Genomic DNA, 12,954 nt, shown 5'->3' with positions numbered 1-12,954 from the left:
CCCCCCTCCCCCTCTCCCACAAGTTCGGACGGAATCTCCGGATAAATAGCCACTTCTTCAATTTGAGTAGCCTCTTCTTAATTTCAAATCAATGTATTCGATTCAATTTATTTCATTTTTGTCATATTGTCTAAAAAATTTCATATTTTTTATTTATTTTAAATTGCTCCACGTCTTTCGGAATTATTTGTGAAAAAAACTAGAAACTTGTATATCCTGGAAACTGTTAAATTGCAAAATTTGTATATCTATCTTAGTGTAAACTTCCTGTTGTCCACAAAAAAACTTAAAAAGCGATTTGTTGTGTACTGTTGTTATATGTTTGAGGCGTGTATTTATGTGTTCCTATCCTGTGTGTTCTGTGCGTTTCGTCTTCGTCCTTCACACCCTTCAATATTAAACAGTTTGGGAGGGTGTCCATAAATATAAAGATACGTGGCAATATTTGGGCTGATATAAAATCTCAAAATTATTGATAAGAGTTAAACAATAAAAACTTACGAAAAAGTGATACCGAATATTTGCTGTGGTTTTTTCTTCATAGAAATTTACGATAATATTTCTTGTGATGGATTTTTCAATATGAATGCTATGCGTATTCAAACGACTTTTCCGCCAATTGGCACTTTTACTTTGGACTCGACTCTCGGACCACCACCACCGCAGTCGCAGAATCAACCGCCGATATCTCAACATCCACCACCGATTGGAATTTTTGATGCTAACGATGTTCCAGAAGTTATACAAAATCCGGCTACAATCGGTGTATTCCAATCAAATAGCATTTTGAGCAATGGAGGGGGTAGTGGTGGTGGTAACGGTGGCAATAATTCATCATCTATATTCAGCTCGCAATCAAGCTCCTCATCAGCTGCAAATGATCCAAGTCAAGCAACACGTGAAACTGGAATTATTGAAAAACTTTTGGTATGCTATTACATCACACGATATACACTCATGGATAACAAAAACAAAAAATTGGGCAATTCACAAGAGTGTCGTATTCATGTAAAACTTTAAGATTTGAGTTGTTTCCATGGTTTCCAATATAAAATTTGATTAAAGCATAGCACATACGGCGAATAGGAGACCTTGTGAATTGCCTAAAAATGTATGATATAAAGTTATTAGTATCTTAATTTTGTCATCTTCAATTGCACAAAGTTCCCAAACATGTTCAGAAAAATTGTGCAAATATTTGCATAAACTGCAATTCCATTTTAAATTTTTAACTTTTTCAAAAGTCCATGATTGTACTTACATATATATATCGACGTGCAATACGAAAACTAACAATGGAAGTATAGTTGCTGACTAAAATAAGCAATTTCACTTCTTAATTGACGAAAAGTAGATTTGGCTTTCTAGCTGGCGAAAACTAACACTTAAACTAAGTTTGCCTTTTTTCACGAGGTTTAGGTACATGTTGTTGTTGTTGGGGAGCGTTATCGATGTGATGGTCCTTTGCCGGATACAGATCCGGTACGCTCCGGTACCACAGCACCAATAAGGCAACATTAAACCTTTTCAGCCCATCCCCTCCCTCCCCACCCCCAAGTTCCATGAGGAGCTTGGTTTCGCCAGAGCCTCGTCTGTTAGTGAAACAGTATTCGCCGCGGATAGGTGAGGTTGACAATTGGGTTTGGAGAAGCTATATATTGCGCTGGCAACCTGAAGGGTCGCGCTGCACACCCTTTGAATCTGGTATTTTAGTCGCCTCTTACGACAGGCATACCTACTGCGGTTATATTCTGACCCCCTTACCCGCTGGGGGGTTTAGGTACATATAGTACGTTGCTTTTAATTTTATATGTAGATGGGATTTGGGATATTTTGAATATATTTATCACGTGAGTCAAATTCGTAACCCAAGCTGACCAAAAAGAGGATATTCAAAGGGAGCAGTTTTGATGTCCTACATTGAAAAGGCAGGAGCGCGTTTTAGACAAATCATAAGTATAACGCTTATCAAAAACGTTCAAGTTCTAAGTCCTTGACTAGTCTTTATACAATAAATGGCGGCAAGCCCTATGAGACAGGTTTTAAAAGTTGCCAATGAGGATTAGTATATACAAAATATATCGTTTTATTTCAGTCTACCAACCAGTTTTGGCGGTATAATCCATCACGTAGGCCAATTATAAACCTGGAATGTTTTAAACAAAATTGCATGTACAAAAGGAGGTTGGATGATGAGGTGTGTGAGCTTTACGTGCATATGAAAATAATGCAACGAATAAAAGCCCAAGGCTTCGCTGGGTAGGTTATGTTATGCGAATGGATGAAGCCGCTGCGGATCAGGAAGTAATCCTATCGACAGCCGTATTTTTCAGCAGAGGAAGGGCATCTCCATTGAGTTGGTAGAGGCAGGGGAAACAAAACTTGATTCCCCTTGGTACTGCCGTGGTGTAAGGCCGAATTCGCCTAAGGGTTAAACTGTCATGGTTAATAATAAAGCTATAAATAATAAATTATTTCATTAGCGTGCCCGCATTCAGGTGTTGCAATAAATTTTCATTACTCAAGGTCTTTTGACCAAATCTACAAATTGCAAATAAGCACGAAAAGAAAATAAAAAGTTGTTAATTTTTGTCAACTACAATATGAAATAAGTCTCTAGCCATAGGCCGAAAATATTAGTTTTCGTAGAAATTTTCAAAGCATTATTTTTCGTTTGGCACGTCGATATAAATTTACTTATCTAATTTCACGATTTATAATATTTAATATTAATTTTTAAGCATTCATATGGATTTATTCAATGCTGTGAACGTCAGGCACGTTTATTCTTTCATTTCTCGCAATTCAGTGGTAATATTGATCATTTGAAGATTGGTGATCCTGTCGAATTCGAAATGACTTACGATCGTCGAACAGGCAAACCAATAGCCAGTCAAGTATCAAAAATAGCACCTGAAGTGGTAAGTTTATAATTATAGTTATAGTGTTAACAAAGGAATATTTGTAATGGAAGTGGTTATTGTTCGGAAATTCCGGATGTATACTTTTTCTCTTATTCCTCTGGAAGATTTGTTGTTAAATTATACGTCGAAATATCAAAACCACTAGAAACACCAGCATCAATACCGTAATAAAAATGAACAAAAACAGAAAGTAAAACTAGATTCACGCTGCTGCTTGATGGCTTCCAGGTTAAAAATCCTAGCTGATCCTTTTCGGAAGATAAGCGATTTTTCACACTTTTATACGGACAAAATTACTTCATAAAAACGCATCAAAAACTGAAAATGCCACATATATCTATTTATTAAGTAACATTTACAGTTGTTGATGCAATTGAAATATGAAAATATTGTCGCGAATTAAATAATAAATAAATGTACAACAACAAAAACATTAAAGCAAGCTACATAAACACATTAATCATCATTTACCCACATACATACAAGGCAACCAAGAGATAACTCACACACAGATGTAGTCATCAGCCGAAGTAGTAATCACGCATACACCCGCATATGGCTATAAGATAGACATAAACTACAAATATACATACATGTATATAGCTAATAACCAAGCAAGAGATATAATTGTTCTCGAATACAGTTTCGCGAAATGACCTTCGGAGAAATGGATGAACGAGAAAACAGAGAGTATAAAAGCAGTGCAAGCTGAGGAATCAGTTTTGAATTAAGCACGCTATTGGTTGTGAAGTATAATTGTTATAATGAAGTACTTTCAAAGTAGTCTAATAAAGATCATTTTGCATTATTGGATATTTAGCGATTCGAACGTTAGCAGAAGGTTTGGAATAAGCGGAATGTCCCTAAATTCGTTACAATATGAAAAATACGAATGTCGTCCAAAGAGGATCAGTTACGATTTTCAGCGCAACAGAGAAAATGCCTTAAACAAAGTGGTGGTGTCATTTTTCGGTGCTATTTTTTAGCAACCGATCGGTCCTTAAGGAGCAGTGTCGACTAAAACAAATCTGAAGGATAAAAAAGTATTCGTCCGGAAATTTTATGCAAAGAAAATGGGAACAGCCATTAAAATATGTAAAAATTGCTCAAATTTTAGGTTTTGTCGGAGGAACGCGTTACCGGTACAGTAACCACTGAACTTCGTACTGATTGCGCAAATAATTTATTATCGTCGAGCGAGACCACTGGTCGTATAAGCTATGAGAATCGTGGCGAATGTTTCTTTTTACCTTATACCAAAGACGACGTAGAAGGAAATGTTAACTTACGTGCAGGCGATAAAGTCAGTTTCCAAATTGCAACTAACCAAAGGTAAGTCATATGATTATTCATAGATCGTAACAAGTCTACACTCTTTCAAATTGAGTAAGATTAGAAAATGTAATAAGGCAATCACATGGAAAGTTAATGAAATTGTTCATTTTTTTGTTCATAACCAACCACTTGCTCATTTTGAGTACACCCACCACATTAATGCCAAAATCAAAAACTTGAAATCAACTACTTGTTCCGCGTCAAATATATTCAAATAAAGTTTGAAATCGCCTCAGTTTTAGATAACCACGTTTAACCTTGTCAATCGAAAGATTTATTACAAATAGCCTGTAAATCGCTCGGGCATTTCTTCGAGTCCGGCAGAATTTTATCGCCAAATGCGTTTTATCGTTCAGTGTGTTTCGTCGAAGGACAACCGCCAGTTCAGCCAACAACTGCGAAGAAATCTGCCGAAGCTGCAGGGTGATCAATCCTCGACCTCCTGGTCCTACGATGCACACTGAATTTTTACCGGCTTAGAATGCAAAAATTAAATAAAATTAAGTTCCATGAAAATCATTATTTTTGATTGTTATGTAAAAATATAAAAATTTTACGAAAATGTGCTCAAAATTTACCAAAACAATGGCTTAAGGAAGTTAAAGATTCTAAATGTATTACTTTATATAAAAAAAATCCGCCGAATAAAATGTCACTTATGTTTTTATAATTTACTATAATTCAAGGCTCGATTCGAGCTCAAGTCCAGATTAATATTTTTTTTTAATGATATTTTTTTTTTAATTTTCTATAATAGAAAAGATGTATTTTGTTTTTGGAATAGTAAGTAGACAATGTTTCAGACAACCTGCCATAGCTGCGCAGATAGATCCATTTCGAAGGGTGCTAAGCGTTCATCATCAGCAATTGTTAATTTACTATAATTTTTGATATTTTCCTGCGAAAAAGTTATATGGGTCCCATAAGTTCCGTTCATTGGAATAAAATGTTGCTACAATATGCTACCACGGCTTTAAAACATTCATTCCGATTCTGCAGAAAGAACTTTGTGGCGTGATACGGTGTTGGAAACGAATTTAGCGGTTGGAGAGCGCGTTAAAAGCCTGTATATTCTTACCAATTTTTAGTATTATACCATAACTACTTTCAGAGATATTTAAGTTGAAAATTTGTATTTTTATGGGGTGACATGCCCCTTTTCTCTGCCGAATTTCAGACTGAAACATTTCATTTATATGGGAAATGACACGCCCCGTTTTCCTTATCCCCAATTTTTTTTTAGTGATGTTGCACCTTACTGAATTTTAGTGTTCTGGTTAGAATGATTCCATTTGTATGGAGTGTCACGCCCTCTTTATGTATCAAAATTACTTTGAGCCTATGACCATCCTTTGGAGATTTACAGTAGGCGTGTTAAACTTGGTTACGATCCGTCAATCCGTTTAGGACGCAATTGGATCTATAGCTGCATACGAAATTTGAATATTATATTGTAACGAATTTAGAGAAATTTCGCTTATTTTACACCTTCTACTAACGTTCGTATCGCTAAATTGTTGAATAAATAACTCCAATATTCAATAATGCAAAATGGTCTTTATAAGACTGCTTTGAAAGTACTTCACAAACTGATTGCTGCTTACTCAGCTTTCGCTCCTTTTATACTCTCTGCTGTCTCGTTCGCATACTTCTAGGCGTTTCTTCTTCTAGAATTTACTACTTAGTTACCAGATACATATATGCATGTGAATTTGAAGTTTATAGTCTCTCCCATAGCCATACGCGCTAGTATATGTGAGTGATACTTCCACCGATGATTGCCTACTTTTGTGAGTATCTCAGATATATGCATGTGTTTGTGCGTATCTCTCCACTGCTTGTATGTACATATGTGTAGACATAATGATTGATTTGTTTATGTAGATACAAGTGACTGCTTAGTATCGGCTTAGATATGATAGTATCCCTTAGTGTTGCTTATATTCGTCACAATATTTATAGATACAGACCTATTAATGGTAGCAAATGTGTATATATTAAAAAAATCGAATATTAATATCACTGAAAAAGTAATAAGTCACGGTCGTGATGAGCGAAATCATAGAGAGAAAGTTGGCAAAACTAAGTAGATGGGCACAACCTTAGGCTAAATCCGGATAAGAGGAATCTGCTTCTCTTCACGGGGAAGTATAAATCACTACACTTTGATTACCAAACCTGTCAGCAGTTAACCCTATCAAATAGTATATGCAATTAACAATCGATTGTAAAATCAACTGGAAAGTGTGCATCGAGGAGTGAGTACGGAAATCCTGCGTCGCTTTCTACCTGTAAGTGGATGTGCGGTAAGAAAAGGGCTATCAGGCCATAGATAGTTTACGGCTATATGAGGCAATTGTGCGACTAGTGTTGACGTAAGGCTATATAGTATGGACGGAAGCTCTTTGAACTAAAATCTCACCAGGCAAACTACGGGAAGCCACATCGCGGGGACAGAAAGGTGCCATAAAAGTTAGAACTTTTTATCAGAGACGTAAAGGTAAAGAGAACCGTCAACAGAACGAATATTGGGAAACAGTAAACCATCAAATCACGGGTAGGAAATTAACCACAATTTAACTATTTTTTAACGTTTTCAATAACTTTGTGAAATATTAACGAAAACACTGCGTTTTTTGCTAATCTTTAAGTAGGTAATGTGGTGAATTACCTACCGCTGGTTTGACAATTTCTATTGCTGTCCGTCGTTGGCGATCCTCTATAGCTTTACGTCTATGCTTTTTATATTCATTTATCTCCATCGTTTAGTCCGGTTTTTCATTATTGCACTCAATTCTCCCTATACTTATGCTTATATCTGACGTAGCCATATCGTTATTCGTTTCCGGTTTTAAAAAGTTAAACGGCTTCGAACGTATAACATTGAAATCGATGCCAAAACAAATTTTGCCAAAATTCTGCCAATTTCTCTTTTATTAAATCTGATAAATATTTTTCTTTTGAGCTACAAATGTGTTATTAATTAAATCTTGCTAATGGTGTATGAATGTAAATAAGCTCTGTGCATTCTTCTTGTAGCATTGTTTCGCCTCATCCAATAGGTCCGATCACTCACAAATGGGACATAGGTGTTAAGAGGCGTTGGTTCCACTTTGCAATTGAAAAGATAGTTGGTGTCATGTGGGATCATGTTACATGCGGTACATATATTGGGTATGTCGGGGTTGATAAGTAAGAGTTTGACATATTACAGTATCCAATCGAAGTTATGCGAGAGTGACGCTCGTCTCCCTGGGAAGTCTGGTATCCTCAACTGCGAGTTTCAGGTATTGCACCCTAAGGACGGGATTCGCCGAGCATTTATCGACGTGTGACTTTGCCGGCGTGGATTAAGCTGAGTGCTTGTTTATGCACATCTGGTTTAAAGGGCTGATTTCGTATGTGCCAGATTTCTTCATAGTTCTTAGGGAGATGGCTTATGTCCCCAGGATGCCCAGGTTTCTGATTATCTAACAGAAACTGTTTTTATAATATTTTGTTGCTCTCCTTTACGGGGTATATTCCTGCCTCACTGTGTAGATGATGTTCTGGAGATAGTAAAATATATCCCTTGGCAACCCATCATCGAACGTTACTCCTAGCATTCTTGGGTGCCAGACAATCAGTAACGTAATGGAATCGACGTGGATGTCAAATATTTTCGACATTTGCTTTGTCCAGGTTGTAATTAAGGTCGCCGAGGATTTGGTCGGTGAAAGTTGCAAGTGACGCGAGGCGAAAGAACTGAAGAAACTAGCAAAATAGTTGTCAATGTTATAGCATAGCTCATCAATGGAAGGGCCGGGACCTGCAATCATCGTGCAGATATCGGCGTACGTAACTCCTGCTGCACCCCTTGTTTAATTAATTCTTCTTGATTTTGATGTTACGTTCAAAGTCTTGTGTGCCGTGATTGACTGTGTCAAAAACTTTTGATAAGTCTAGCACTACGACTACTGTTCCTTGAAGGGACTCTTGGTTGTGCCTTCCTTTATACGCCTAAGGGTAGTACTTCACCTTTTTTGGTCAAGTAAAGTAACAACTATTTTATAAGCTTTTATTTACTTTCACGTGGCTGTTGTCTGTTATCAAATCTTGCAAGTTAAATTTGATACACTTCCCGGTGTCCGATTGAGCTGAAATTTTACACACATGTATAACTCCGATGACAACGCAATATAACTTTGCGAGAATTCGATAAATTAATCGATAACAGAGTTATCGGTAAAGATTTGTATTCACAAGGGAATAAAAGCCTAAGTACTCAAGAACGCAGGTAACTTCGCTTTGATTGTGTATGCAACAAACGTAGAAGTTAGGCTGTTATCGCTAAATGTTGCATACTTTTCTGCGAACTTGATTTTGTTTTACAGATTTTTGGCGATGGAACAGAGCAGAGATCTGCAATGAGTGATTGTAAACTGAACGGGACATAGGCAAAGTCAGAATAAAATATGATTTTAAATTAGTTAACACTCGAATAGAAGAAAGAAACCTTGTAATGTTGATGCATTAAAAGAAATGGATAGGATGAGAAACGTTACAAATAACGAAGTAAAGATTACATAACTAATTTAAACAATATTTTACCCTACTAAAAATTTAAAAAAATTCATATTTAAATTAAATTTAAGAAAAAGGCACATTGCAAGCGGGGCATACATTTTGTATGTCGGGGTTGATTCTGGATATGTAAGAGTTTAACCTGTTACAGTATCCGGAACGAAGTTGAGCCAGAGTGACTCGCGTTTCCCTGGGAAGTATGCGTTCCTCTTCCGCAAGTTTTGGGTACTGTTCCCTGAGTACTGGATTCACCGGGCAATTCCCGGCATAAATGTCCGACGCCTGTTTGTGGAGTTCACCAAGGACCTGCTTGTGTTTTTTTGCTTCATACGGCTGAGTTCTCAGGTGCCGTATTTCCTCAAAATGCTTACGGAGATGACTCCTTAAGTCCCTAGGCGGTGCTGGCTCATCAATCAGGTGACTGTTGGGATGCCCAGGTTTCTGGGTATTCAACAGGAACTGTTTGGTTAGCATCTAATTTCTCTCCCTGATGTGGAGTATTCTCGCCTCATTATGTAGATGGTGTTCTGGGGACATAAGAAGACAGCCCGTGGCGGTTCTGAGCGCAGTATTTTGGCAGGACTGTAGCTTCTTCCAGTGGGTAGTTTTTAGGCTTGGCGACCATATAGGGGACGCGTAGCACGCAAACGGCTGGCCAATTGCTTTGTATGTGGTAATGAGCGTTTCTTTGTCTTTTCCCCAAGTACTGCCAGCAAGGGATTTGAGGATTTTATTACGGCTCTGGATTTTCGGAACAATTGCGGCTGCGTGCTCACCAAAATGTAGATCTTGATCAAACGTCACACCCAAGATTTTGGGGTGTAGGACAGTCGGTAGCGTGCCATCGACGTGGATGTTCAAAATGGTCGACATTTGGGACGTCCAAGTTGTAAATAAGGTCGCGGATGATTTAGTCGGTGATAATGCCAGGTTTAGCGAGGCGAAAAAACTGGAGAAATCAGGGAGGTATCCGTTTATTCTGTTGCAAAGCTCATCGATCTTTTGGCCCGGGCCTGTGGCCATTATTGTGCGGTCATCGGCGTAAGAAACGATAGTAACTCCTGGTGGCGAAGGTAGTTTCGATATGTAAAAATTAAACAAAAGTGGGGATAGGACACCACCCTGTGGCACCCTTGTTTAATTCTTCTTGGCTTTGATATTTCGTTTCTGAATTGCACCGATGCCTGCCGACCACCCAGATAATTTGCGGTCCACCTTTTAAGACATGGGGGAAGGGTAGACCCTTCCAAGTCTTGCAGTAACGTGCCATGGTTGACCGTATCAAAAGCTTTTGATAGGTCTAGCGCTACGATTACTGTTCTATGATGGGGCTTCTGATTTAAACCACAATTTATCTGGGTGCTAATGGCATTTAGCGCGGTGGTGGTGCTATGGAGTTTTCTAAAGCCATGCTGATGACAGGCTAGCTGCAAATTTGCTTTGAAGTAGGGGAGCAAATGGCTTCAAGCGCCTTGGCTACTGGCGATAGGAGAGATATCGGGCGATATGACTCTCCTATGTTAGCTGGTTTCCCAGGCTTTAGTTGCGGGACCACCCTGGCCATTTTCCATTTTTCGGGTATGACAAAGGTGGAAAGAGACATGTTGAAGACATGCGCTAAATATTTGAAACCCTCTTTCCCTAGGCTTTTAAGCATCGGCATGGCTATGCCGTCTGGGCCCACTGCTTTGGATAGTTTAGCATGACCGATGGCATCCTCAACCTCTTTGGGGGTGATGGTAATTGGTGACGCGCTGAACTCATGTTTACGTCTATTTTTGTCGACAGTAAAATGCATTATGTATTGTTGGCAGAAAGCGCTCGCGCATTTTTTCGCATCCGACAGCACTTTGTCGCCAAAGGCGATGGAAACTTTGTCACTGTGCCTAGACGGATTCGATAGGGACTTTACGGTGGACCAAAGTTTACCTACACCGGCAGAGAGGTTACAACCGCTTAGGTGCTCCTCCCATTTCGCCCGCTTGTGTTCATCCACAAGCAATCTGTTGCGTTGGTTTATATCCCTTATTTGGGGGTCGCCGGGATCGAGCTGTCTTATAAGGTCACGTTCTCTCGCTAAACTTGCGGCCTCCGCCGGGAAGTGGGACCGAATTTCGGGAATTCTTCCGGCGAGAATGAAACGAGCCGAGGCAGATTCAATGACCTTGCGGAAAGCACGCTGCCCTTGGCGGGCATCAGTTGGGTTAGGGAGGGCAGAAAAGCGGTTGTCTGTAGAGGATTTGCATTCGTCCCGCTTTCCTTTTTTAAAGTTAATGAAAGTGCGTTTTTCTGCGATGATGAAGTCGGCGGGACGCTCGAGCGAAATAAGTATAGGCAGGTGGTCGGATGCCAATGTTACCATCGGCTGCCAGTTGACGGAGTTTACGAGTTCTGCGCTCACGATTGAAATATCCGGCGAACTGTGACAGCTTCCTACCATACGTGTGGGGGCGTCTCCGTTTATAATGCAGAACGTCGTTTCTTCGATTTGATCCGCTAACATCTCACCCCTACTGTCCACCCGCAAGTTTGAATCCCATAGATCGTGATGAGCATTGAAATCGCCTAAGATAATGCGATTGTTTCCAGTGAGTACGCCGCTGATATCAGGGCGGTATCCACTAGGGCAACAGGTGACAGGAGGGATGCAGATGTTGATGATTTCTAGATTTGCATCGCCCGACCGGACAGATAATCCTTGACGTTCTAAGACACTGTCCCTGCGGTCGATGTCGGTATAAAATATATGATATTGCACAGTGTGGTGTATGATAAACGCGAGGCCGCCTCCATTTCCGCACTTGCGATCTTTTCTGTGGACATTATACCCAGAACAGGTCTGCAGGCAGCAATGGGAATGTTGTGCCGCTTCATGAAATCGACTATCTCCGTGATCTTCCCAGTTAATCCATTACAGTTTAACTGCAGAATTCTGAAGTGCATAGGAGGAGACTTCGTCACTCTGGGAGTAAATGACGGGTGACTGCGCCTGGGTTGTGGAAGGCCAGAACGCGATTGCTGTTGGGGCCCTGGGACTAGACGTCCTTGGGTAGGCATTGGGGTACCCGGTGTATTTGGGTATGCGGCCTGTCAACATGGCGCAATGAAACCCGTCGGGGTTGCCGTCGCGGAGACCAGAACATCTAGGAAAGTGGCACCGTCCATGGCAGGAGTTGCATTGGGCGGATGTCGCAAACGTATATATTCTGTGCTGGCAAACGGTGCAAAGGGAGGTAGGGACTAAAAGTCGGGGGCAGGGGCTGATGCTCGGCATTGCTCCCGACTCTACTACGGAGATTGAAGGTATGAGTGGGAGCAGCCGTGTGAGTTGGTGGCGCAGTGGGGCGCGAGCAACAGCGGGTACTTGTTGTGGCTTGCAGAGCAGCGGGGCTGCTGGAAGGTAGCGAGGGGGGGGGGGGGCGCTGAGGCGCAGACTACGGGACGTCCTAGGACGTGAACAGCAAGGAGCCACAAAAGATTTATAGAAGTTACGTGGACGTCTGGTTTTGGGGTCTAGCCCAGAACAACCTGTCCGGTGCAACCATCCGTTACACGAGACACACTGACAAGAGTATGACCGTCCTAAAAAGATTCTTTTCCGGCAGATGCAGCAAAACAATTTCTCAGGACCGGGGTCAGGAGACGGACCCGGATTGGGTTCGATACCTTCCCGGAGCAAGAGAATATGGAGCAGTCCCGCTGCAAGGAGTTGCTGGGAGGATGACAATTTGTGGGAGAGACGCAACAAATTAAATGGGGTTACACTGAAATGGCAGTCCTTGGTCGGGAAAAATCCCGAGTCGCTCCGGTACATAGAACCGACGGCCTTGGGAAGCGCCGGCAGCCTGTAGGATCTGTTTATTTCCGGATCAGCACAGTATACCGCATACCCTACTCCTTCCACTACTTTGGAACCATCTGTGTACACATGTATCGCCTTGTCCGCCATTTGAGCCAACCGTCCACTTCTATTGTGGCCTTAAGATCGCCCTCGAAGCGCAAATAGGAAATCAGGCAGTCTGTTCGTCTGGGGATTTATGGCGCTATACTACTATGGCCGTATGGTCGGCGCTCAAGCTGCCCCGAGGCACCGAGCCTGGTTGCAGTTGTTAACGCTATGTTCTTTGTTACC

At 40.7% G+C, this 12,954-nt stretch overlaps 1 protein-coding gene across 1 annotated transcript in view; it reads left to right on the top strand.

Moving 5' to 3' along the window:
- The window catches only part of Unr (cold shock domain-containing Unr), a 181,298-nt gene that overhangs the window by 108,126 nt on the left and 60,218 nt on the right, over positions 1 to 12,954 (top strand). The window contains exons 3-5 of the mRNA XM_067786706.1: positions 545 to 927; positions 2,742 to 2,921; positions 4,042 to 4,256. Of these exons, the coding sequence (XP_067642807.1) occupies positions 545 to 927; positions 2,742 to 2,921; positions 4,042 to 4,256 (778 nt within the window). The remainder of the gene's footprint in view (positions 1 to 544; positions 928 to 2,741; positions 2,922 to 4,041; positions 4,257 to 12,954) is intronic.

This window comes from Eurosta solidaginis, chromosome 5 (genome assembly GCF_040869045.1).
Source record: "Eurosta solidaginis isolate ZX-2024a chromosome 5, ASM4086904v1, whole genome shotgun sequence".
Classification (NCBI taxonomy): Eukaryota; Metazoa; Arthropoda; class Insecta; order Diptera; family Tephritidae; genus Eurosta; species Eurosta solidaginis.
The sequence above is the reverse complement of the archived record's forward strand: the minus strand, read 5'-3'. Positions and strand labels throughout refer to the sequence as shown.